The 26,943-nt window shown below is 41.7% G+C and overlaps 1 protein-coding gene across 1 annotated transcript in view; it reads right to left on the bottom strand.

Annotated features, from left to right (window-relative positions):
* Nucleotides 1-26,943, bottom strand: part of LOC144689918 (FERM domain-containing protein 6) — a 64,004-nt gene that overhangs the window by 10,480 nt on the left and 26,581 nt on the right. Inside the window, exons 2-7 of the mRNA XM_078557427.1 lie at nucleotides 20,098-20,200; nucleotides 15,761-15,851; nucleotides 11,370-11,449; nucleotides 10,397-10,473; nucleotides 9,154-9,340; nucleotides 4,183-4,338 (exon numbers count right to left, since the gene is read on the bottom strand). Coding sequence (XP_078413553.1) covers nucleotides 4,183-4,338; nucleotides 9,154-9,340; nucleotides 10,397-10,473; nucleotides 11,370-11,449; nucleotides 15,761-15,851; nucleotides 20,098-20,193 — 687 coding nt within the window. The 5' untranslated portion in view covers nucleotides 20,194-20,200. The remainder of the gene's footprint in view (nucleotides 1-4,182; nucleotides 4,339-9,153; nucleotides 9,341-10,396; nucleotides 10,474-11,369; nucleotides 11,450-15,760; nucleotides 15,852-20,097; nucleotides 20,201-26,943) is intronic.

The following is a 26,943-nucleotide window of genomic DNA, read 5'->3' as shown; positions in this document are numbered from 1 at the left end:
TCCATGTCCCTCTGCCCTCATACCTCCTCATGTGGCTTGGTGTCAAATTTTGTTTGACCACGCTCCCGTGAAAAGCCTTGAGACATTTTACTACATTAAGGGTGCTACAAGCTGCTGTTGTTGTAGAGATTGCTGACCACCAATACAAAGTTTGGAGCATCCTTCTATACAGTTGATTAAAGCAAACATTTCAACAGCTAAAAGTCAACCTGTGTACAAATAGGCAGAACAACCTGAACGTGTAGCACACAAGGTTTTATGACACAAGTCATAACCAAGCTTCTGCCATAGGGTACATCCTACTTAACCAAATGCAGGTTGGCAACAACCAAGGCTCAAATACAGCCAGGTGTCTACATGTCTTACTGATGGAGTTTAGCCAGCTAAAGCCCTATAGGCTCACGGACACAGAATGCCGGTAAGATTCTAACTCCTTGTCCTGCTAACCCTTAGGCTTACAGGGTTAACTGGAATCAAATGGGAAGAATCATGGGTCCCAGTTAACAGATCCCATTAATGAGCCAGGTTGGCTAGAGCACTGCGAACCTGCTTAGCTCTGAAACAGAATTAGAATTCACGTGCAAGAAATAAAATGGATTCACCCATAAATCTTTGATCTATCGAGGCCAAATATTTCAAATAAAAATTGCCAAATGATGCCACTTTTTCTTCCTTGAAGCAAAGGAAGGTGGAAGCAAGGTGGGCAGCCCAGCAGCTGTGGGCAAAATGGAGGGGGTGCCTCTTTTGGGGGGTGGGGGGTCCCCATACCCATCAGAGGCACCCCCCTCCACAAGATCGTATCCCCCCCCTCCCCCGCTTTAACCCTCCACCCTGATCTCTAAAACACAGCCCTCTCTCCCCCTCCCCGGAGTTACAAAGAATGAGAGGTGATCTAATTGAAATTGACAAACTTCTTGTAGTGCGTGACAGGGTAGATGTAGATGGGATGCTTCCCCCTGCTGGTGAGTCTAGAACCAGGGTACACAGTCTCAGAATAAAGGGCAAGCCATTTAGGGCTGAGATGAAGAGGAATTTCTTCACTCAGAGGGTGGTGAATCTTTGGAATTCTCTACCCCAGAGGGCTGTGGAAGCTCAATCATTGAGCATGTTCAAGACAGAAATCGATAGATTTTTGGATATTAATGACATTAGGGGATATGGGGGTAGCACAAGATAATTGGGATTGAGGTAGACAAACAGCCATGATCTAATTAAATGGCAGGGCAGGGTTGACAGGCGGAATGGCCTACTCCTGCTATGTTCTTATTTGTGACTGCATGTGGTGGGATTTTAGAGATTTGAACTGATCTGTTGGTTTACTGCTCTCTGTAGCATTCTGCTTCTACTGTTGAGCACTCTTTAGTCTTGTTTGTGGCTTCATTGGGCTTACACCTCATTTTCAGATCCAGACAAACTCTCCCATGTGCTACATTGAACTAGGGTTGGTCAGATAGCTTGACTGTGATGGAAGTGAGAGGGATGTATCAGCCAGGCATGTCACGACAGCAGATCACGGGCTCGAATTACTTATGGGCATATTGAACTTTTAAGGAAGACGTGTTTTTTAAAAAGACAGACAAGCAAAAGCTGGCTGAGAATGTAAAGTAACCGCTTTCTGGAAAATTCCTATGTGGATTATACTTGGCCGACTAATCCAGAGAGACCATCGGATATCGCACCTAAAAAAAGGCGTCAAGGCCTACTTCAGACAGAGACACTTGAAAGGAAAAGATGCAATGCAAAAGACTGAACTTTAATTTCCTGTGGTTGCAGAGACAATGGATACCAATCTCAGCAGAAATCATCACCTGTTGACTTATATCTCAGAATGTGGAAATGATCCGAGTTGAAAGAAAGCAGACATGTTTGTTTTTCCCTTCCAGGAATACACAAGAAAATGGGTTAAAAAGCCTGCCGCAAACCTGATCTGTGTGCTGTGTGTTATAGTTCTGGTGTGCTCGTGTGTGCTGTGGGGGTCACAGCAGAAGAACAGCAACTAGGAATCCCTGCAGCTTGTAGATAATAGTCTCTATCTCTCTCTCTCTGGCTGGAGGCAAGTCAGCTAACCTGCAGAACCAAGTGTCTCCAAACCAACTGCTCAACTACCAAAGTCAGCTCTACTGGAATCACCTAACTTAGCTGCAACGTTTCACCATCTACTCCTCACAGGCAAGCCAAAGACTAATCCGTATATCTTTTTCAACTTTTATTTTTGGACTCAACTTCTAATTTCTGATCTGTGTGTGTGTTGCATTTTAATTTTTTTTCTTGGGTTTTTAGTAACTAATAAGCTTACTCTTTCTTTGACTCAAGAAAACCTGGTTAAATTGACTTCTAAAACATAAATATATTTGGACTGGGAGAAGGTATCCACGAAGGAAGGGATCCTTTTTAAAATAACCTTGTTGCGACCAACGAAGGGGAGCCAGGTCATTCCTCCTCACCCGCAATCATAACAAATTGGGGAACCTCGCCCAGGACTAGTCGTAACAGGCATAAGGTTACAGATTGCAGTCGTACACGTTTACACTGCTGATGATTGTCCACAGTGCCTTGTGCATGCCCAATTTCAAGCTACTGGATCTGTTCTCCACGTTCAAGGTGCTATTAGAGATTGCTTTTGTTACTGTTGTTCTTAATCCACCCTGTTCTACATAGTGGTAGTGCCACACAAGATAACGAATGATATGCTCAGTGTTAAAATGGAACTTGGTGTCCACAAGGATTATGCAGTGGTCATTCCTACCTGTGCTGCCAAAGACAGATGCATTTGCACCCAGCAGAGTGATGAGGAGTGTCTTTTCTACCCTGTGTTCAACATGGAAGAGTACCAATTCATCAGCTGAGGGAGGGCGGTAAGTGATAATTAGCAGGATGTTTCCTGAAGCCATCAGACTTAATGGTGTCTGGAGTCAATGTTGATGATATCAACTGTAAACTGCTGTGGCCAACTCTGTTGGGTCTATCCTATCAAAAATGACATAGTGATGGAGGAATATGGGATGTTGGCTGATTCTGTGTGTGTGCCCATGGCACAATCCACAAATGTTATGGAGGATGACTTTATAGCAAAGGATGTCTAAGTCACAGTTAAGTGATCCACCTGATTTTTTCTATACCTTGTATTGGTTTGATATGGTCATGTGATGCAGTGGTAGTGTCCCTGCCTCTGAGCTGGAAGCTCCAGGTTCAAGTCCTACTCCAGGACTTGATGGCCACGGAAGGTGCGTTCATAATATGGTCAAACAGGTTGATTAACAGCCTGTGTAAATCCTTATGCCTGATGGCAGGCAGTAAGAGTGGGAGAGTTTCCCGGTCAGCCATACTGCAGAAGGCGATGGCAAACCACTGCAGTACTTTGCCAAATATAATCATGGACCAATCCAAAGAAAGTCCATGGTTGCCAAAGTTCTCTTAGGGCATGGTACGTGAAGGAGGAGGAGAAGTGGTTTGATACAGCTGATTGAATTGGAGTGTTATATAAGCCAAACCAAGGAAAGGATGGCAGGTTTCTTTTTCTAAGGAACGTTATGAGCTAGCTGTTTTCTTTTTGGAGATCTAATCTGGTTATTTTTACTGATGCACACTTTTTATTTCCAGATTTATTTTTTAAACTTCATTCAAATTCTCATATGGCATGGTGGGATTTTAACTCACATTCTCGGTATCATTAGTCCAGACCTCCAGATCACTAGTCCCGAAATATATAATCATTGCATTACCGGCCCATATCTGCAAGGGGTGTACTTCTGTTAATACCACAAGCCAAGTCCTCATCTACTGTGATTTGATGGCATCATGTGAACATTGCAAGCTGTTATTTTAACCTATCTCAGGTATCCAGTGCTACTTCACAAACTTAATTGTTCCTGGCTCACAATCTGCCTCGCTTAGATATCTATACTGGAACCTGTGTTGCACAGGCATACACATGCACACAATACTGGCACATCAAAGTAGTCAAAGAGATAACTTTCAATGAAAGAAAACTCTTTTAGGCTACATTCACCATTAGGGTGACAAAGCATCTACCAGACTATAGCACTGCCAGCCAAGTCAAGAGGAAATTCTTCTAAGACTTGCAGCATACGTGTAATTTATTCCATTAGTAACTTTTTCTCCTCCCATTTTAACAGCCTTGTAATTTAGTAATAATGAATGAAAAGAAAATATGTTCCTTACTTTCTGGAGCCTGTAATAATGAACAGGCACGTCCTCCAAAAGACAGGCCTCTTTAATAAACCTCAGCAATCCCTCTTTAGGAGTCAGGCCACGATGCTCTCTGTGCATTTCTGGAACATGCTTCAAAATGTAATCACAGCCCCTTTTGTTAATTACCTATGTACAACAAAGCAAACATTCCACTTTTTAGTTAAAGCTCTAAGCACCATAATTATTATAGTCACATGGGTTAGAAAACACATTTGTCATCTTTCATTTTTTTTATAGTCTTTCACGGGACATGGGCCTCACTGGCTAGTTCAGCATTTTTATTGCCCAGCTCCAATTGCCCTTGAGAAGGTGATGGTGAGCTGCCTTCTTGAGCTGCTGCAGTCCATGTGGTGTAGGTACACCTACAGTGCTGTTAGGAAGGGAGTTCCAGGATTTTGACCCAGCGATCGTGAAGGAACGGCAATATAGTTCGAGGTCAGGATGGTGTGTGGCTTGGAGGAGAATTTGCAGGTGGTGATGTTCCCATGCGTCTGCTGCCCTTGACTTTCTAGGTGGTGGAGGTCACAGGTTTGGAAGGCGCTGTCGAAGGAGCCTTGGTGAGTTGCTGCAGTGCATCTTGTAGATGGTACAGACTGCTGCCGCTGTGCATCGGTGGTGGAGTGAGTAGATGTTGAATGTGTTGGATGGGGTGCTAATCAAGCAGCTGCCTTGTTGTGGATGGTGTCAGGCTGCTTGAGTGTTGTTAGAGCTGCACTCATCCAGGCAAGTGGAGAGTATTCCATCACACTCCCCACTTGTGCCTTGTAGATGGTGGACAGGCTTTGAGGAGTCAGGAGGTGAGTTACTCTCCACAGAATTCCCAGCTTCTGACCTGCTCTCGTAGCCATTGCCGACACTGCAGTGCTGCATCTCAACAGCAGCACTCCTACAGAACAAAACTACTGTTCACACACAGTTAAGCACATGAAACAAAATATTATAATAGTTGTTATTTGGTTTTTTTTTTAAAAAGAAACTGGACTGGTCTAAGTGTTTTATTTGCAGCAATTAACAAGACAAGAATGTATGGAACAAATAATTGTTGTGCACACCATCAAACCATTCTGGTGCTACCATAATTATTATTACTATCCCTTTCCCTCATTGACAGCACTTCAGGCAGTGCAAAGCAAGAGTCCAACCAGAGCATTCAGCTATAATTTTCTTTGGCAATGCAATTATAGATTTTATCCTTCTAAATTTTGGGAGAGAACATTGAGCTAACAAGGCTACGATGACATTCTGCTGGCAGATTCATTAAAAACATCACACAAAAAGCATAATCTCAGCTTAAATAGGTTTTTCATTTCTTTCCCTATAGTGTAGCAGGACCAAGGCATGAAATCATCTGGACATTCACGTTCATAACAAATTCCTTTGTAATTCACCACCTCAAAAAGATGCTGTTCTGCCAGGTTTCATGTTATTCTAAGTCACCATCTAATGCTAGAAAAATTTTTCCTTTTTTAGAAAAACAAAAGATTAGGGAGAGAATTGGGATGCATTTATAGAAGAGCTCTTAAGCTTCCAAATGCTCTCTGCTCACAGCAACTTTAAAGATGGAGCACAACACCGGAGTAGGGTCTTCACCTGATTCTGGAGCTCAATGGGATGGGAGCCCCTGGAGGAGGCAATCTCACATCTTCAGTTTAATATCTTGTGGAATGCAAATCCAATGTGGTGTAAAACCTGCCTTTAAAAGTCCTCATGTGGTGGGGTAAGGGGAGGGCTATCTGTTGGATCTTCTGGGCATCTCTTAAACTGACCCAGAATTGAATTAAACCTTGAGAGAGAGAGAGAGAGAGTACAAATGCTCTTACCAGTGCTCTCATACGTATTTCCAAGTTTCATGTAATCTGCAAACTTTGAAATTATACCCTATATACCCAAGTCCAGATCAATAATATATATAATATATATCAAAAAGAGCAGTGGTCCCAATACTGACCACTGTACACTTCCCTCTAGTCCAAAAAACAACTGTTCACCATTATTCTCTGCCTTCAGTTCACCCTATCATTGGACCTTTTTGTGATACTTTGTCAAACATCTTTTGAAAGTCCATATACACATCAACTACACTATTTTCATCAGCCATCTCCACTCCTTCATTGAAGAATTTAATTGAAGTTAGTTAAACATGATTTGTCTTTTACAAATCCAGGCTAATTTTCATTTATTCATCTTTAATTTTCCAATTCTCCAAACAATATTTTCCTGGATTATTGTCTCTATAAATTTCTCCACCACTGATATGAAGGCTGACCGGCCTGTAGTTTCTGGGTTTACCTTTCTCTCCTTCTTTTGAACAGTGATGATGTCACCTGAATCTTCAATTAGATCTATTCCCGCCTATTCAGGATCCTCGGTATCAGGCCATGAGCAAAATCCACATGCCTTAGCCCTGTCTGCACTCTCAGGAATAATTTCTATATCCTGACTCAAGCCCAGTTAAATACAGAGATAAAAACAAAAAGCTAAAAGCTACTGCGGATGCTGGAAATCCAAAACAAAAACAGAATTACCTGAAAAAACTCAGCAGGTCTGGCAGCATCGGTGGAGAAGAAATCAGTTAACGTTTCGAGCCTTCACGGCCCTTCGGCAGAACTGAAGCATAGTTAGGAGAGAGGTGAAATATAAACCAGCTTATATTTCACCTCTCTCCTAACTATGCTTCAGTTCTGCCGAAGGGCCGTAAAGGCTCGAAACGTTAACTGATTTCTTCTCCACCGATGCTGCCAGACCTGCTGAGTTTTTCCAGGTAATTCTGTTCCAGTTAAATACAGCCTTGTCTATAACTGTCAAATCTGGAGAATGTCACTAGATATACCTGGAACTCAAACAGGACATTCCACTCATTGTCTGCGCTTATATTGTGCCTGAGCAAAGCAGTTTTGCTTCAAGAAGGGGAGGGAAAACAGGTTTGTGGGCGTATGCTTTTGTCTTATTGTTCTACCTGGTTTCAACGGAATGCCAAAAGTAAATGCCAAATTGTTACATCTTATGATTCAAGAGCAAGTTTGAAAGCAACTTGTTTACTGACCGATAGACCAAGGAAATATCTGCTTTTTCTCCCTTTTAAAGAATTATTACGTTACTAGCTTATTCTTGAGATTTTTCCAATAAATCTGCATCTGCTAAAATTAAAACCATCAGTTATACTTTGAGAAAACAGGAATTCCATGAGAATATTAAAGTTTTTGCCTCCGCAATGTTTTGTCCAAGAAGTTTTGAAATCAGTAAAAGGACACTTGTTCCGCTTCCCCTGATAGTCAGGCTACCCCTGCACCTCCTCGCACAGGCCCCCAAAAAAGAGATCCCTGATCCTCTCCCAGCTTAGCCTCCGCGACCCGCCCCCGATGTTCTTTCTATTCTCATCCACTCACTGTTGCCTCCTCTTCCAGGTATTAGCTACAAAAATGAGCCCAGCTGCTCTTCAGCCTGTTCCTGGCACCGCTCCAAAAATCAATCTCCCGTCTCATGAAATATCAGTCGGCTTCTCTCTGATTTCCCATCCTGTGAAGGCCAGAGCAAGCACCGACTTACAAAGAAGTCTGAATTCGTTGAAGCGGTGGCAAGGTTGGGGAGTTTTCAGGAGAGTCTGCAGGTTTCAAGCTGGGGTGTTGTCCATTGTGTGCACATGCAGTTCTGTTGTGATTAGTCATAAGGCCAGCCTGAAGACCAGGCTTCTCATCATTGATCCATTGCTACATTTTGTTAACTTATGTCCGGGGAGAAAATTTTTTATAAGCCCTTGGGAAAAGATTGTAAATTGTTTACGGTTATGGTTTCAGGCAAAACAACCTGTTATGTTCATCAGTTCCCCAGCTTCAATGTTTTCCACGTAAAAGTATTTATTAGAGTCTTTTTCAATAAAAGCGTCATTTAACTCCACGCACTGATGACTAGGACAACAATTCTCTTCTCTTTGTACAGCAAGTAAGATATGAATCAGAATTGTTCCGTTGGCATGTGTCATTGAGGAGTAATGCTTTGTACAATTTTTTAAATGTGACATTACGCAACATTGCATTAATTAACCTAATAGAGGCCTTTAGCATTATGAAAGGTTATGAAGTAGATGGTGTATAAATTGGCCATCAGTCTAAATTAGTCATCAAGCAATCAAATAGCGAATTCAGAAAAAAACTTCTTTACCCCGAGACTGATAAGAGTTTGGAACTTCTTGCTACCACAGGGATGTAGATCAGATAAATAGTAGAGGTACATTTAAGGGAAATGCTTAAGGGAGGGAGAAGGGAACAGCAGGTTATGCTGATAGAGTTAGATGAGGAAGGATGGGAGGAGCATAAACACTGGACAGTTTGGGCCAAATGGGCTGTTTCTGTGCTGTAATTTCTATGTTATTCTTTGTAGTAATAAGGTGCATATTGGCAGAAGCTGAAAATACACTCTTTGTGCCTTGTGACATGGATTAGTTTTTGGACTTAGTCTGAATAATATGTAGTTTGTGTATTTGAGCTCTGATCTCCGAACCATGAGATTGAGGAACAAAAAGGAAACCTGATTGAGGGGTATATGACAGGGGAGGGGTGGGGTGGAAGAGGAAGTATATGGCTTGAAACAATCTATAAACTGAACAAAAGTCAGCAAGCAACAGTTTATAGATATGAAGTGCTTAGTGCCACTGTTTGTTTCACATAAGCTACTGGTACCAAGTGTGTATTTTATATTGCTCTAGCTATTAGACGTTTTACTCATATTAAATAGACAACATAATCCTGCACGTTCCAAATGCCGACTATGCAAACATCCAGGTTACCTTGAAACCTTGAGGAAAGAAGCCCACCAAGCATATCTCAAAAAAAAAACCAAGTTTTTAAAATATCTATTAGCGAGTTAAAATTCTTACAACTGCACATACAAAACCTGAAATAATGATCGAACTTCAGCAAACAAAAACAAATAAGTTATTCTTACCCACTGAGGGAAATAATGCTGAGGCTCAAAATATTTTCCAACATGTACGTGCTTCTTGTAGTTCCCCAAGTCAGCCTGTAAAGCATATGCTGCAAGCAAAAAATAGACTTCCTCTTTGCTTGTGCACCTCGAACTTAAAACTTGCTCTTTTAATTGGCAATAATAGAAATGCCTTGCCTTCTTGTCACTGCGGGGATAGGGAGAATTTTACAAGAGTTAGAAAATGAACTGAACAGCTGTTGATGTAAGTAACATGCATTGTATGGATAATGTTTTCAGCATGGTATCACAACCTGGCTCATGAAAGCTGTGCGCAACGGAGCCTTGTAGACCAGGAGGTGTCAAAAATGATGCCCAGACTGCACTGCAAAAACTGATCCCAGCTGGAAGAGTGAAAAAGGCCCCGTGCTTGTGAAAATGTAGATCAGAGGGCGAGGAGGAAAATCAGTCAGAGCTATTTCTCTTTATTCCTATCCGACGGCAACCGCCAACCTGGGAAATGCCCATGTTGAATATCAGGCAAGGAGCAAGCTCGACTGTCCTGTATCCTAACAGTCATTGTTTGCACCCAAAAAAGCAAGCACTTGGGGTAGACGGAAGGCAGAGTTGCCCGTGGATCTATACCTCAACAGACAAGCGGCACGATAGGGGAACTTGGATAAAAGTGGCAAACAGATTGGGGAAAAATTCTATAAAATCAGTCAGACTTGTATTCCAAGGTTTTCAACCATTCCCCCTCCTTTCCCCATTCACCCGCCACATGCAGCAACAGCTAAACAGCCATCTAACTGCACAACAGAGAGCCACAATGGAAGAACCCTTGAAATTATCTTCATTTTAAACTGCGGGTGAGCGGTAAAATTAAGTGCAACATTATTGTTCATTTTGCAGGCACTACTTTGTTTGAAAATCAAATATCATCAGTAGTCAACAGAATCCTTTTCAGTGCAGGTGTGCCTTCTATTTTTCTCTCATCATTATTTTACCTCTACTTTACTTATTTTGAAGATAAACAAATGAGTCATTGGAAGCACCCATTTGTCAAGGTCACAATGCTGACCAGTCACACAGTAAATGTACGTTTATTACTACCAGGCTCTCTTATTTTCATCTGAGATTAAATTATTCAGCAATTTTTTTTTTCTACAAAGTTTGACCCATGGTAAGTGTTCTGTGGAGATGGCTACTGAATAGATGTGTTTACTTTATTTTTAAACTCAACTATTGAAGAGGAACTCTGTACCTTATTATTTTTCCATTTTCAACATAGTACTGCACCCTTAAACAAACGACGAATGGAGCACCAAAACTTTCATTGTTCTGTTAAAAAAGGAAAAGGGGAAGGAAGGAGGCGGTATCATTAGAACGTAGCTATACATTTCTGCCAAGATTAAAGCTCTGATTTTAACCTAACCACATGGGAGCGAACGGTGCATGCTTGGGTCGGAAGCCTGTTTTGCACAGCTACCCGACTTTACTCGCCGCTGCTTGACTTCAGGTTATATTCTCTAATTCTACATTCCTGGTTTGATTTGAAGTAACCTTCTCCAATACACTATCCATACCACAACTTGCAACTTTCATTTACACAGCGCGTCTACCTTTAAAACATTCCAAAGTGCATCACCATTGGGGGTCAAGCCTCAACAACAGGAGGAGGAAGGCAGTCAAAGCACTCTTGAAGCAGTCAGTTTTAAAACTGGGCTGGAGATAAATTCATTGCACATAATACCCTTACAGTCTTAGAGCAGACTGAGGAGATTTTCATCCCATTAATCCACATTGTGCAGTGGGAGTCAGTTAGTTCAGTTGGCTAGATGACTAAAGTATGGTGCCAAGGGTGCAGGTTCAACCCTTGTACCGGCTGTGCTAGTTTATGAAGGCCTGCCTCCTTGCTTTGCCCCACACTTGTGGAGTGGTGCCCCTCAAGCTACATATAACCAATTGTGTCTCTCTAATGGAGAGAGGTGTCTCTGGTCCTTTGGCTAATTGCTGTTCACACACAGGTTGCACATAAAAAGATTAACATCTCACCTATTATGCCACCCAATTTCTCAAAAAAAATTGCCTAGCAAACTATTTCAGTTGCAAAAAGCACACAAAATCCACAGATCTGTTATTCTATAATAAGCACGATGCAGGAACTCAACTTGGCTATCCTAAAGACTTGAAGGTTACAGTTACTGCACTTGTACCAAATAACAAATAAAACTTACTTTGCTAATTTCTTTCTTCCATTCCTTGGGAAAATATTTGGTGAGCTTCTGCTCCAAGTCTATGAAAATGTGTTCATTGTCTAAAAATATGAAAATAACACTTCAGTTACCCTCTGTGAGAGTGACTGAGAGAATGGCAGCCCAGCCCAATCTGCTGTGTGGCTTAACATTGCATTGTTAAACAAGAAACAGAGAACATTTTGTAAATAGCAGGCTTCCCAAAATATTTGATAATCAGGCTCAGCGTTAATGCCTCTTGCAACTGAATATTCTTCGTCTGACTCATACGTGATGAATGGGCTACTCAGCTAAGGTAGCAGGGCTGTTGGCAACCGGCAATAGGGGAAAGAAAGAAAACCCTTCACTGTTACTCAAGATGTGCTCCGCATTCAATCCTGGCTTACAAGCTTCTTTTAACCTGCCATTGTTTAACCTTTACTCAATCCTCCTGCCTAGCAGGTTTGAAAGCCGCCTTCTTATTCCTGATACAGTACTATTCTTTACATCCTTACTTAAACAATTCAGCCTCCATTACCCTTAGTTACTGATAACTAAGCTCAGCAACACTCCCTCAAATACTTAATTGTCTACGATAGATTCAATGAGCTTCTATTTTGAAATGTAACATTTATGTGTCACCCTTTTTGCATACTCTCAGTTCCACGGATTTTATAAATTTCAGAATCCTAAATCTTCCCCTTACCAATAAATCCATCCAGGATGGCTGTTAACCATTCTGGTGTTTTCATCATAAATCCTCTGTAGCTCCCCTGCAGACACGTGCTTATCTCATTTTTCTTTTACTGTTTTCCCAATGACCGTCTAGCTAATCGTAATGCTCTACAATTAACATTCTGGCCTTGTAACAGGTTTCCCTGCCAGAATATTGCGCAGTATGTCCTCTGCCTTTGTTTACTAGCCTTGAGCACCATCTGTCAAACAGGAGATTCTTCACGCTTAATCTTCCTGATGACACTGAGCTTTTCAGTTGGTTATCCTATAGCCTGAGGTGGATTCATAAATATTTTAATAAAACAGTCAAAATTGGAAAGCACAGTTCACATACAGAAACATACAAATAAACACACTTCCAATTTGAATACCGATGCACAAAACCCTTCCCATTCACATTCAATTATTCTGAATTCTAGATTCACTAACAGACTGAAAATTAATCAGTCTGATCCACACAGAAACAATTCTGTATTAGCTAGCTTTTCACGACTCAGCACATCGATTCCAGGCTGTGAGACATGTGCCAGTCATTCATTTAGCATTTTAAGAAAAAGCAAAATATTGCACAAGTAAAATTTTTTAATTTTGACTAATTTAACTTGTGCAAATAATTCAAAAGGAGCAGTCTAACAAAGTTTGTGATCCGAGCACAGAACTCTTCGTCAACTTGCATCTCTCGGGATTTAACTACAACTTTTTCAGAGCCAAACTCACTGAAGGACTGACAGATTTGAGCAGGCAAGTCCCAATTAATTGAGCATGAAGCTTTCACTTCCCATTAATATTGAACAAGAAACCAGAGTCAAACATAGTTTTATTCCATCTCGGTTGTCAAAAGTCACATCACACTCCCTGCACCACCTTTACCACTCCTCCTCCAGCTGTTATTGTAAATGATTAACAAGTGAATTGAGAGCATGATTGGCACATTTTTTCACTTTGCGATTAACACACAGAAGTTCAAAGTTATTGAGCACCTGATCCACTGAACAAGAAAGGTGCTAAGTTTGATTTCTAGTTTGCACCTAACCTAAGGCAGTAGAGGCTGGAAGTAGCCTCGTTATGCTGGAGCAAGAGAACAGGAGAGGGGACAAAAAAAAAATCAGCCAGCGTGCCTGATCCCAATCACAATCTACTGACCCTTGCTCTTAAAGGGAGAGCACAACTGTGTCACACAAGATTGGGATTAATGGTCTATGATGGACCTGTGATCAAATGCTTAGGCCAGTACATAAAGGGTGGCTTTTTTTTGTTGAGATACTAAAAGGATGTCATAGCTTATTGAGCCCTCCCCTACAAAGGGTTATCACCTTCAGCAGAAGGCAGATAATTGAAAATAAGGGGGAAAAAAAGATCACTATCTTAAAGCAACTTGATCTATGACTCTATCCATCTCCCCCTGATTAAAGAAATTCCATCTACATTCCAGACTTAATGAAATATCATTGGGCTTCATACTTGTGGTAAGTGGTTACATGGATGAAAATAACTTATCTTGATAATGGCTATTCATTCGGTTTAGCTTTTAAATGCTACAAACTTTAACAGCTTTAAATTGCAGATTTAGTAACATAGCATCTGAAGTCATTAAGTACTCTCTGATAGACAGGTAAAGTGGGCACAGTACTTTTCTACCTCTGCTTCTCTAATGCAATAGGTTCTGTATCCAAAATGTTGTGTTTTTCTCCCCTCGCTTTTTTTCATTCATTCACGGGATGTGGGCGTCACTGGCTGGCCCAGCATTTATTGCCCATCCTTAGTTGCCCTTGAGAAGGTGGTGATGAGCTGCCTTGTTGAACCACTGCAGTCCATGTGGTGTAGGTACACCCACAGTGCTGTTAGGAAGGGAGTTCCAGGATTTTGACCCAGTGACATTGAAGGAACGGCGATATATTTCGAAGTCAGGATGGTGAGTTACTCGGAGGGGAACTTCCAGATGATGGTGTTCCCATCTATCTGCTGCCCTTGTCCTTCTAGGTGGTAGTGGCCGTGGGTTTGGAAGGCGCTGTCTAAGGAGCCTTGGTGAATTCCTGCAATGCTTCTTGTAGAATGTACACGCTGCTGCTACTGTGCATCGGTGGTGGAGGGAGTGAATGTTTGTGGATGTGGTGCCAATCAAGTGGGCTGCTTTGTCCTGGACAGTGTCAAGCTTCTTGAGTGTTATGGGAGCTGCACTCATCCAGGCAAATGGAGAGTATTCCATCACATTCCTGACTTGTGCCTTCTAGATGCTGGACAGGCTTTGGGGAGTCAGGAGGTGAGTAACTCATCGCACGATTCCTAGCCTCTGACCTGCTCTTGTAGCCACAGTATTTGTATGGCTAGACCTGAACCAATAAATACTGCATAGCCAAAATGAGCAGTTTGGCTATAGTTCTCCTTCTGGTTAAGTCAGCAAGTAGCTGTGTCCTGTTATACTCCTGATAGCCAGGTGGTGAAGGAAGTCACAGTCTTTACTTGGAATAGATTTATTCACGGCGTGAAACATTACAGGTATATATCGCTTGACTAGAGAAGATTATAAAAAACAGCCAGAGTTCCTGTTGCTGATTATTGTACAAGATGAAGGTGCATTAGTGGATATTGGGTAGTACAAGATCTGGATCGGCTGCAATGTCCCAAATAGGCAATTGCAAATAGGCTCACAAATGTGGAATTGCAACTCAAACCATGTAATAGAAGAAGACCGATGCTCATGGCACTGCTTACCTCAGTAAGAGGTCCAAAAAAAGGGTAAAATTTATGATTATACATTTCATTTAATCATGGCATGTAAGCTTTAGATTTAGAGAGTTGGGAATTTAGGAACATGTCTATTCAGTCCCTCATGCCTGTTCCACCATTTTATGAGACCATGGCTAATCCATATCTCAATTCCATTTACCTGCCAAGGTTCCATATCCCCCCCAATACTCTAAACATAACTAAAATCTATCAATCTCAGCTTTGAAATCTTCAATCAACTCCAGCCTCAACAGCTTTTTCGGAGGAAAGGGTTCGAGATTTACAATACCTTTGAGTGAAGAAGTACTTCCTGACATCACCCCTGAACACCCCTTGTTATGCCACTTGTTCTGGAGTCCCCCACACAGAAGAAATAGTTTTTCTCTGTCTACCCTAATAAATCCTCTAATCATCTTAAACATCTCAATTAAATCACCCCTTAACCATACTCAAAAAGAATACAAGCCCTACTGTGTGCAACCTGTCCTGTATCATTCTGGTGAACCTGTACTGCATCCCCTCCAGATCTAGTATATCTTCCTGAGGTGCAGTGCCCAGACTGAATTCAGTACTCCAGATGCAGTCTAACCAGAACTTTATACAATATATTAGAAATATCTTGTGACCATCAAGCAATTGTTTGTCAAAAGTACTTGGTGAATTCAGATGCAATATTATGTTACACTTGCCTGAATGGGAAGTATTGGAACCTGATTATTTTCTTCTTAATAACTAAAGCCCCATAGAAAAATAAATGTTTAGACTTATCATAAACGTTACAGACAAACCAAGTAAATAAGGATGTAGTGTTACCACAAATTATCAAAATAGAACAAGGATTTGGCAAGAATCATCTCTTGGCCAATCCATTCGCTGGAGGTCATCCTATTTCCTCATAAAAAGAATGTTTAAAATATTGAATCCCAACTTACTTTGTACCATACTCAGACCAAAGAAGTGACCATCCCGGATCTTCAGGATATCGCAAACTTGATTGTAGAGGTCCTGACCTGTAGCTTTTACCTACAAATAAACAAAAAAGTCAGAACAAGAGAGGCACAGCACAAAGCATTTTAAACAAGCAACATAGACTGTCTCCAAATATCGCTATACCAGGAGGTACTCATGGTGACTGAAAATATTGAACAAAATGGTGTAATTGCCCAAGAACTTGATAAACAGTGATGGCAATGTGGAATTAGAAATGCACACTGTCAACTATCAGTGCAAATCCTGAGCAGTCATGCAGTTTCAAATTTTAGAAGATATTGGGAGTCTATTTGATCGGTGGGAGCAGGAAGTGGCCACGACCAGGATCTCTGTTTTCTGTGTTGGGTTATCAACAGTGCATTAATTAGATTTGCTCAGCATTTTACTTGCACAAGATCAACCTTTGTGAACTAAGGGTAACACATCATTTCCAAAAGGACAGCAGATTGGTTAACTATTCTGAATAATGGAGAGGAGGATGAGTTGGGGGACTGGGGTGGATGAGTTGGGGGGCATCAAGGTGAGTCTTGTTTTTTATTTATTCTTTAGTAATTACTGACCAATGTCAAGAGCTGCCAATAAATGAGGTGCTGAGAGTGATAATCTGCAGCCTCTGAGTGTCTTCAGACTTAACAGATGTCTTTTTATTCTTTTACGGGATTTGGGTGTTGCTGGCTAGGCCAACATTTATTGCCCACTAATTGCCCATGAGAAGGCGGTGGTGAGCCACCTTCTTGAACCACTGCAGTCCATATGCTGTAGGTACACCCAAACTGCAGTTAGGCAGGGAGTTCCAGGATTTTTACCCTGCGACAGTGAAGGGACGGCGATATATTTCTAAGTCAAGGATGGTGAGTGGCTTGGAGGGGAGAAAATCTGGATTTAAGCCCAAAGACTGACGAGAAACGGGTCGCTTTAATTATAAATCAAGACAGCAGCAACCTTGTGAGGAGGGCCCTTACCAGACATTTTTTTTAAAAACCTGCAAATGTTGAAAATTTGAATAAAAAGAGAATGTTGGAAATAAACAGCGGTTAGTCAGTATCTGAACAGAAAAAAAAGACAGGGTGATTTGCAGGTGGATCCCACTAGTCAGAGTAGAAGTTGACCCATGTTTTCATTTGCTGATGGACACTTCCTATTTTTAATTATTGTTGAAGTCGCAGAAAACATGGATGGATTAGATCCAAAAAAAAGTGTTTCAGAAAGATTAATTATGATTATGATTAGCCATCATTCATGCATTATTAACTATATAAATGAAGGGTTTCCATTTAATAATTTTCTGCAGTGGTATGTTTCCAGTCCAATGAGAGGACATGCACTTTTGGACCTGGTTCTGGGGAATGAGTTGGCCCAAGTGGATCAAATGTCAGTGGGAGAGCCTCTAGGGGACAGTGACCATTGTATCATAAGGTTTAGTTTAATCATGGAAAAGGGCAGGGAACAATCCAGAGCAAGGATAATTAATTGGGGGAAAGCCAACTTCGATGGGATTGAGAACGCATCTGAGTCGAGCGAATTGGAATCAAATGTTGGCAGAAAAGACGGTGGCTGAACAATGGGCCACCTTCAAAGAAAAGGTATTGCAGGCAATGCCAAGGTATATTCCCTTGAAGGGGAAAGGTAGGACAAGTAATTCCAGGGCGCCCTGGATGACGAGAGATTAGCACATCAAATCACTAAATGATTGGCAATGGGTAGTTTTGCAATTGGTGTCAGCGTCAAACACTCCCATATTAGGTAAACTCAATTAGATGCTGAATAACGCTCTCTCTAGCCCTTCCAACAACTTGTCCCTACACCAGCATCAGCGTCCAAATAGTAAACCCCTCCACAGTGCAGCATCGTGAATAGTCCATTTATATCCTCTCTTTAAACTGAAGCCAAAGTAACCTGGCTTTTTAACTATTTCCAAATTTATTAGGTGCACCTTGCGACTGCCAGACAGCCAGCTTGTAGCTTTAAAATGAATGTAATATTGTGTTCAAATTATCCTCCTTCCTTTACATAAAGAAAATAATGACACGTTGCCATCACTAAAATACCTGTTTTCTGATTTCTGCCATTTCAGCTCTTCCATTCTCCAGGTTAGCTTCTGAAACATCGGTTAAGGGGCTATATGCATCCCATAGCATCTCCATTCATTTTCACAGGTGGGGATGGGAGTGGGATGGATTGGCACTTTAGGTTGGTCTGGAAACTAATCCAGAGTTATCCAAACCCTGATCAGCTCCTAGTTCAGGCCAGTAGACCAGCCCATAATGAAATAAATTAGACCACTGAATCCATCCCACTCTGTACCTATCACTACCGAAGCAACTCAAACCAGAAGGTCACTGAAATCAGAAAATGAACCGCAGATAAATACTGCTAGTGCTTTGATTTAAGACAGATCTGAGGGAGAGAGTGCTTTGAACACAAAGCACGCCTCATAGATTTTTCTTCCTCTGTCGTATAACATATTATTTAATTGTTATTTATTTATTTAGCAAATGGAAACCCCCGAAGTCAAGCAATAGCCTTCTAATTTGCTGAGTTTAAGGTGATTAATCTGCCACTTAGTCTGTAGAGGGGACACTCCATGGTAACATGCAGCATTGTTTGTGTATCTCCATAAGTGCATAAGGGGTTTGCACTGAGGCCCTAGCAGTGGAGGTTGGCTGCACTAGGGGCCCTGGCCTGTCCTGAACCTATTTAGCAAGAACCACTGTAATTTGAAAGTTCAAAGCCTGCCATTCGACAGATAGAGTTTGTCACAGTGAACTTGTTAGTGACTTCCCATGTTCCCCATTCCTTGAACCAAAGGATGTCTGACGATAGATTTTGCTCAGGAAGAGTGCTCCATATGGGGCACCGAGATGGAAAGGTGTGTTGAACAGGTCATCGTGGAGTGGCAAGTGAGGTGTGGCCTTGCTAATTAAAGTGAGGTCTACTTCTCTTTGGTGGTGTTGGGAGAATGGGTGGGGGAAAGGGGGTGGTGTGGAGTGGAATCTCTCACAGAAAGAACCAAGTACCCAGATGTGCCTTTAAGGGCAATCACTAACTTACTAGTTGCTTTGAACTGGGTTCATCACTGCACATCTGCTAATTTCATTCATGTCACGCTATAATTTCTGCTGTAGGAAATGTGAACTTTTTATACTTTGTATCTTTTTAAATACTTTTTTTATAGATTTATAGGTAATGAATTCCTTTTTTATGTGCATTTTGTAACAGATCCTGGTAGATGAAGTGTGTAGATGCGAGCGTGCTGCTGCATAACTTGAGAAAATTAGAACCATATGTATGGATGGATTGTTTATGTTTGGGTCCTGATTATGGCTCAGGGCTTGTGACCAGGGGCTGTGGTCACAACTGACAGTTAATGTAAGCATTGACAGACAGATAACAAGATCAGAACACGACAACACAGGAAAAGCCCCTGGTTACAGTGATAAAAGGAAAGGACTCAGAAAAGTTCTTTGCACAGATTTTGAAGATGACAGAGGGAGAGAAAGAAGGGGAAGAGTCACAACGAGCCATCTGTAGCAGCTAGGGGCTGCTAGGGGCAGTGGGAAGCAAGAAGCACCAGAACCAGGGTATTGACTGCCTTCTTTTGTTAAGTATAACTTTTGTTACTTGATAAATTGTCCTGACACCACTGCATCAAGTGTCTCCTTGTCCAAATTTGTTTTCTTTGAACCTCTCTTATATTGCTGAATGCGGGCTGTGGAGAAAATGGTCTCTGACATTGGAGATTACTGGTCGATCATAATCAAAAAGTATTTATGAATACCAAACAATGTACAAGGTATTAATTTCAGATTGCTAAAGGACCAAAGCAATGTAAAAAGGTACGAAATCAAACGTGGAAAGGCCAAGAATGGGGGAATCCTAGATTGAGTGCTTGTTTGACTTGTACCAGGTTGTTTAGTGATTAAGCTGCTCCAGACGTTTAAGCAGAGGAGTTTCATTGCTGCAATACTAGTAACTGTTTCAGCATTGTAGCGTGCAAGTTGAAGACTAAGAATGTGGCCAGTCAAGGGAGACTAGAACGTCTCAGCATGTTATAACCTACTGTTATAGAAAAGCTATATCGTTTGGACACCAACAAATGGCATAACAATGTAACTAACTGGCCACATCCACATAGTTAACCTTTTCAGTAGTGTCAAGTATCAATTCTGAAACTCATAAAGAATCACAACAAATAATAATATCAATTGATATTCCAGTTGCAATAAATACTAAGTTCTGGTCAGTGCTTTTGTGTAGCCACAAAGAAATTTCTACTCACTCCAACGAGAACTTCAAGTTGTTCCTTGTTTGGCAGAAGTACAGAAACAATGCGTTGGCCCGGCATCATTTTATTTTGGAAAAGCTGCTTGCTCATGACGATACTGTGGGAAAGTTTCAGTTTAATTAATCTCTGTCCCGTCCAGTGCTGCCTTCCACAGGTTATGACGCTCCCTTCACTGAACGTAGGACTACATCCAGTCTGGCCTCATCCTCCCTGCCAAATAACCATGTTTCAATGTTAATTAATGAAAACAAAGCATGTGACGTACCAGGACTTGCGGATGTGGACACGTAGAGGCATAAACAATTAAGGAATCCTGGCCACAGATAAGGTACATCATTTTAAGTGTTACGCACAAACATAAGCATTTTTGACATCCAAAGAATGAAGGGGGCGGGTTTAAGAGAATCCTGGCAACTCAAGTCAAACTTTCATCAACATTTGCGCAAACCTTATGCAATAAAATAGGAATTAAAGACAAAGGCTATTGAAGGTCATTCTAGAAAACTTTTCTCTGAAAAAAGACACTCATAACAGTGTTGGCAGCTTTGGGAAGAAAAGAAAGTTTATTTTGAAAAAAAAGCATCCACCCACTTTGAGATACTGAGCAAATAAATGCAAATATTTCCGATGATCACCTGACTTAGTAGATCCCTTATGTTCAGTTTTATCTATGGTGCAGTGCAAAACATGTGACAAATATCAATTGTACCACCACGTGGATGCATGTATGCCTAAATGTAACATGTCTTTGAGCACGCTGTAAATACAACCAAATCCTTAATTTATTCAAACATGCCATAAGAAGATAAGAAACAGGAGCAAGAATAGACCATATGTCCCCCTCGGGCCTGCTCCAACATCCAGTATAATCATAGCTGATCTTCTATCTCAAACTCCGCTTTCCTGCCTGTTCCTATATCCCTCAATTCCCTGAGAGATCAAAATTCTATCTTGGTCTTGAACATAGTCAGTGATGGAGCATCAACAACCCTCTGGGCAGAGAATTCAAAAGATTCACACCCTGAAGAAATTTCTCCTCATTGCAATCCTAATTGATCAGCACCTTACCCTGAGACTGTGCCCCTGTGTTCTAGATTCCCCAGCCAGGGGAACCAACCTCAGTATCTACCCTGTCAAACCTCTTCAGAATCTTGTATGTTTCAATGAGACCACTTCTCATTCTTCTAAACTCCGGAGAGTGTAGGCCCAATTTACTCAGCCTCTCATCATAGGACATGTTATTGTGCAACACACAGATTGGAGGAATTTGATGCGAAAGCCTTTCTGTCAGTATTTTCTTCCTCCAACAGTTGTGTTTTCTTTTAAGGAATTTGCTTTTCCACTTACTTTTCTTGACCCTGGTGTGCCCCCGCCCCCCACCACCCCACTGTGTGCTTTGGCCACTCGTCTTGTTTGCTCTCAATGAACAACAAAAAAATGTGTTCTCAGCAACAAAGTTAGAAGGGGCCCAGACCAAAGTAAAAAATAGGAAAAAAAAACACACACTAAAAGACTGTAAATAAAATTCGAGACGAACAAACCACTTGTAATTTACTTAATCAGAATCAGTTGACTAGATTATTGCCTTGTAATTCAGTCCCACCTATCCAGTAACTGTGCAATCGATTTACCATCCAGACTATACATACATCAGTTACATTATTGCAGACCAAATTAAATATTAAACATAAGGTTGAGCAACATCTTGATTTTAAAATTCTCACCCTTGGGTTCAAACCCCACCAGGACCTGGCCCATCCTTATCTCTTTAATCTCCTACAGCATTATAACTCTCCACTTTCTGTGTTGCACAATAGCATATTGCAATAAATTGGGAATTTGGTGGTGTTTGCCCAGTTCTGGAGGATACGTTAAATACTTACGTGCTTCTGGTGGCACGGTCAATATTTGTCACGTGTTTTGGACTCCACCAGGTGAAACTGAACATCATGGGTCCACTAAGTCAGGTGATCTTTGGAAATATTTACATCTCTATGCTCAGTATCTCATTGTGGGTGGATGCTTTTTTTTTAAAAAAACTTTTTTTCCCCCAAAGCTGTCAGTGCTATCTGGGTGTTCTTTTTAGGAGAATAATTTTCTATAATGATTGGCAATAGCCTTTGCCTGGCACTCAAATTCTGGCTTCCTGTTCATCCCCGATTTCCATCACACCACTATTGGCAGCCATGCCTTCAGCTGCCTAGGCTCCAAGTGCAAGGATTCCCTCTCTAAACCTCTCCATCTTCAAACAACTCTTTAAAAGTTACCTCTTTGACCAAACTATTGTTCACCTGTCCTAATCTCTTTATGCGGCTCGGTTGACACTCCTGTGAAGTGCTTTGGGATGTTTTAAAATGTTAAAAGCACCATACAAATGCAAGTTGTTGCAAATCAGATGTTGTTGTCTCCCAGGAAGTGAGCATTCCCTCTAGAAATTCAGACAATGCTTTTTTTCCCCACAAAATGCAATGACTCCAAGCAGACTATAAAATAACTATAATTAATATGATAGACTGTTAGTCATCTTCCCAGCAATATGAATTGTTGTTCCCTTTACTATTGGTATTCTTTCGATCTGTCCTGATGAGTCAAGACAAAAAGCTTAGACAACATGTCTCTTTTTAGCAATATTATAGACTCAATTAAGACTATAATAGTCTTAATAAAGTGTGTTTGTTTTTGAACAACAAGTGCTGACATTAAGGGATATTGTTGGAGAAGTTAGTATTTAATAAGTCATCCCTTCATGCTAGGCTCAAGTCATTAACCCAAGGAGCTGGGCCTAACTGTGAGTTTAAATCGTATGAGTAGACACGTGCACCAGTCAGATGCACTAACTCTTGTGCGTAAACAGCTGGGGATGCCAAAGAAATAATTTGGGATGATGCAGGGTGGAGTGGGAAGAGATAGAGAGAATACTTTCAACTGGCTTGTAATTTTAAAAGGCGTGATGATGGTTGAGAGTCTCCTTTTAAGGTCGCATTCAGATGCCAACAGGCAGCTCTTTCAACAGGTCTTAAACAGTAACTGAAAATAAAATGTCAGCAATTACAAAGAAATGTAAAAGGAGAAGGAAAATTCAAGCTTAATACACACAATTAACAAAACTAACACTCCTGCAAGTGCAACTAGCAAAGAGAATAATCCTTTTCATTAGACCGAGAATCTGTTGGCCAATTCAGAACCAAGTTGGAGATTTGAAAACAGACTGATGAACTGCACACAAAACAAGGGCCAATAATACACATGCATGCACACAGGTACAGACAGGCACATATGGGCAGACAGACAGGCATATAGACGCACACACTGATATATATAGGCCTGCTAATACTCGAGCAAGTGAGCCAGTTTTACATTTACATGTGTACCATCAGCCTCTATTCCACTTGTGCACATGATATTTTTCATAAAAGCCAGCATTTCAAATATTAACCGCGTGCCACCACCTCCACCACCACCTGAAATACAGACGTGCCTGGTTGAAAATCCAGATGGGTTCTCACCATACTTTTGGCCAGGACAAATCTGGATATAGGTTTCAGTAAGCCGCTTGCTGAGAAGTTGTTTTGTTCTTTGAGCAATTAAAAATAACAATGACTTTTAAGAACCGGGAAAAGCCAGCAAGTCCATCCTCTGACCCACACCTGCTCGGGTACACAGCATGCACAGGCCACATCATCCCACAGTAAATAAAACAGATGTAATTCAAGAGGGACTGTGGCAAAGCCCAGACCTAACAGTAATATGGATAAGGGACAAAAGGAATATTACTTAATCACCACGTCACAATGACAAGATGTTCAGTGTAAAGGCGACCAGAGCGGCTTCATCAAAACCCAAAAGGATTAACAGCTAAAGATTAGCTACAATCTGTATGCTCTCTATAATTCTTTGATCACAATTCATAGTCCTACGCCTTTGGCTCACAGTAGGTCATTGACACACACACACACACACACACACACACACACACTTCACTGAGCAACATTCATTCAGGAACCTTATACACAAGCAAACATACAAGGATTCCCCTCTCCGCTCTCAAAATAAATGCAAACCTCCAACCAGACCAAAAAGCAGCTCTTGGCACCTCAGAGTCTGTGGTGTGGATATTTAGTTCTGAACAACCGAATTAATCCATCAAGAGAGATTAAAATCATGGCTAGGTTTTCAACTCGCCTCCGTGAGTAGGTGCCAGGGGCAAAATAGCCTACTCCTGTTCCTATGTTCCTAACATTAAATTCATCTACTGCTCTACTTTGCTGAGTTCAGATAGATTTCTCAAAGTATAGACTCACACTTCGGCTAAGAAGTCAACATCCTTCTGCTGCCTCATTCCAAGTACAAACACCAGGTGTTGTATGATGTCACTGGCGCTGCATGCCACTGTAATGTAAAGGTGCTCAGCAGAGCAAGGGTTAAAATGGGACTGCAGGATAGCCCCACCCAGGTATGATGTATAGCCTCACATGGCAATAGACTGAGAGAACAGTCTAGAGAGAACATTCTGGAGCCAGCCTGCATGGAGGCATCAGCTCCATGCAAGACCATACCTTGGATCTGTAAATAGTTAAAGGCTAACAATAAAGGGTTCATGTTTAAATAGGTAAGTCTCAAGATCTCTGCGTTGAGACATCACAGCACATCATAATACAACACCAGGGGCAGGATTTTCCATGCGAGGTTCAGGACCCTGCCATCAAGCACAAAAGGGGAGCAAGGCAGGGCACACTGTGTGGAGAATAGTCAGGCATCTGCGATTTTCCCCAAATTGGCCCAATTACTGGCCGGAGGACAGGCTCGCTGTCCACAGGGCTTCTGAAGCTGGAGGACCAGTAGGAGGGACTCCAGCTCGGAAGCTGCATCAGGATGCCAAGGCAGCTGAGTAAGGGAGAGGGCCCTCTCTCCAACTATTTTAAATGGAAAATTTAGCAGCCAGAACAAATTGTAAGGGTGGGAAACTCCTGCACAGTGAGGTCTGCTGCTGTAGCTGAAGCCAGCAGGAAGGGAGCCTGGAGCACTGGCTCCTCAGTTGGCCTCCAACAATAGGCCTTTAATTGGGTAAATTGACTACCCGCCGCTTGCGGGCAAGTAGACCTGCTACTCCTCCTCCCCCATGCTACCGCCAGAAAAATGCCCCGGGAGTGGGACGGAGCCAAGGATCTGGCTTCAGGCGCAAAATTCCACACCTGCCTGGCTCAGTCTCTCCCTTTCATGATCATCCTCACACCCACCCCACACACCCGGCCCCTTCACGGCCTAAATATTCATCCCAGGCACTGATCATTGGAGAGCTATTCAACTGTGGAAGATGACACCATTCCTAACCTACCCTGACTGGACAGTTTCCACTTGGGAGTCATTGGGGGAAGCACAAACTATACAGCTAGCCCAGGAGCACTGAGATCAATTGTAGAAGCCCTATTGGCAGGTTTTGAGCAGATTAACCTCAAGGCTTTCACTAAGAATTCCAGGAATGTCCATCCTATCCACTGGGTATCTGAATCCAAAGTGTAGTTATTAAAGACTTGTGTGATAAACAGTGGCGCCTGGCTCAGTAAACCCATTATTTGTCTATATCACAAAGCAAACATATCAGTTGACTGATGCTAGGGAAAGTATTAATCCGTGAAGATCATTCCTCACAGTTACAGGACATTAATCTACGTATCATAATGAGTCAACTGATTCAAGCTGCAGGAATTTGCTGTAATCAGAAGCACTAGAGTCTAACAGACCTTTGTACTTCACGTTTGTATTTATACTGATACAGAATTATTTGACTGCACACCTCTCCCCGCAACACCCACACCCCCCCCGATCTTCCCCCAAATGGTTGGCAATTGAAATTGAAAGCACATGTAGCTGTGAAGTTTCATCAGCATCAAATAACAGATAGCAGGATTTTGGTTATGTTTTTAAATGTTTGAGGAAGAAAGGAATAAAAGGTTTAGCTGATAGGGTTAGATGAAGTCAGGTGGGAAGAGGCTCAAAGTACAACCGATTTCAGCAATCAATACCACAGAGCTGTTCTTATTTCCATTGTCGGAGCCTTAAAATGTAATATTCTGAAACACATTGCATTTTAAACAAATACGGACCAGAAAGCACTCAAGATAAGAAGAAAAGGGTCAAAGAAACGGGAAGAGTTGTAAAGCTGACACCAGCACAGGCATGATGGGCCGAATGGCATCTTTCCATACTGTAATTTGTATATTTTAATTGTTCTTGGAATGCCAAAACTGGCAAAGCAGTATATTGCCCGTTCCCAGTTGTCATGAGGGCATTAAGAATCAGCCATGCCAAGTTAGGGCTTGAGTCACATGCAGGTCAGACCAGGTCATTTCCAAAAAGGACAACAGTGAAGCAGTTTGGTTTTTGCAACCACCTAGCAGCTTTCATGTTTATTTTCTGCTGTTAGCTCACGTATTACCAGATTTAGTAAACTTGAGCTCAGTGTCTCTGGGTGGCCAGTCCAGTGTCATATCCACGAGGCGACCCCACTCAATTTATCAAGTGCTGCATCCCTTGTGTCCCTACCCCACATTTGCCGATAACCAGGAAAAAGCCAATAAAATTTGGCTTCGGCACCCCTACGTTAGAGGAGTTGGCTAAATCAACGATGGTTCCCACCCCTCTTTACTACCCAGTGAAGTGCAAGTCTGTGGATGTCACACAAGGACAAGATTGGGCTCAACTTTGATATCATCCAACCCCAAATAGTTGCCAACATTCACAATTCGAGCTTACTGAACAAAGAAAAAGAAACATATTTAACTCCTACAGCATAAATGAAGTCACTATTACCTGCATCACACTCATGACTGAAGAGTAAGT

The sequence above is a fragment of the Cetorhinus maximus genome, chromosome 14, assembly GCF_964194155.1.
Source record: "Cetorhinus maximus chromosome 14, sCetMax3.hap1.1, whole genome shotgun sequence".
NCBI classification, from domain to species: domain Eukaryota; kingdom Metazoa; phylum Chordata; class Chondrichthyes; order Lamniformes; family Cetorhinidae; genus Cetorhinus; species Cetorhinus maximus.
This window is presented reverse-complemented; position numbering and strand designations above follow the sequence as displayed.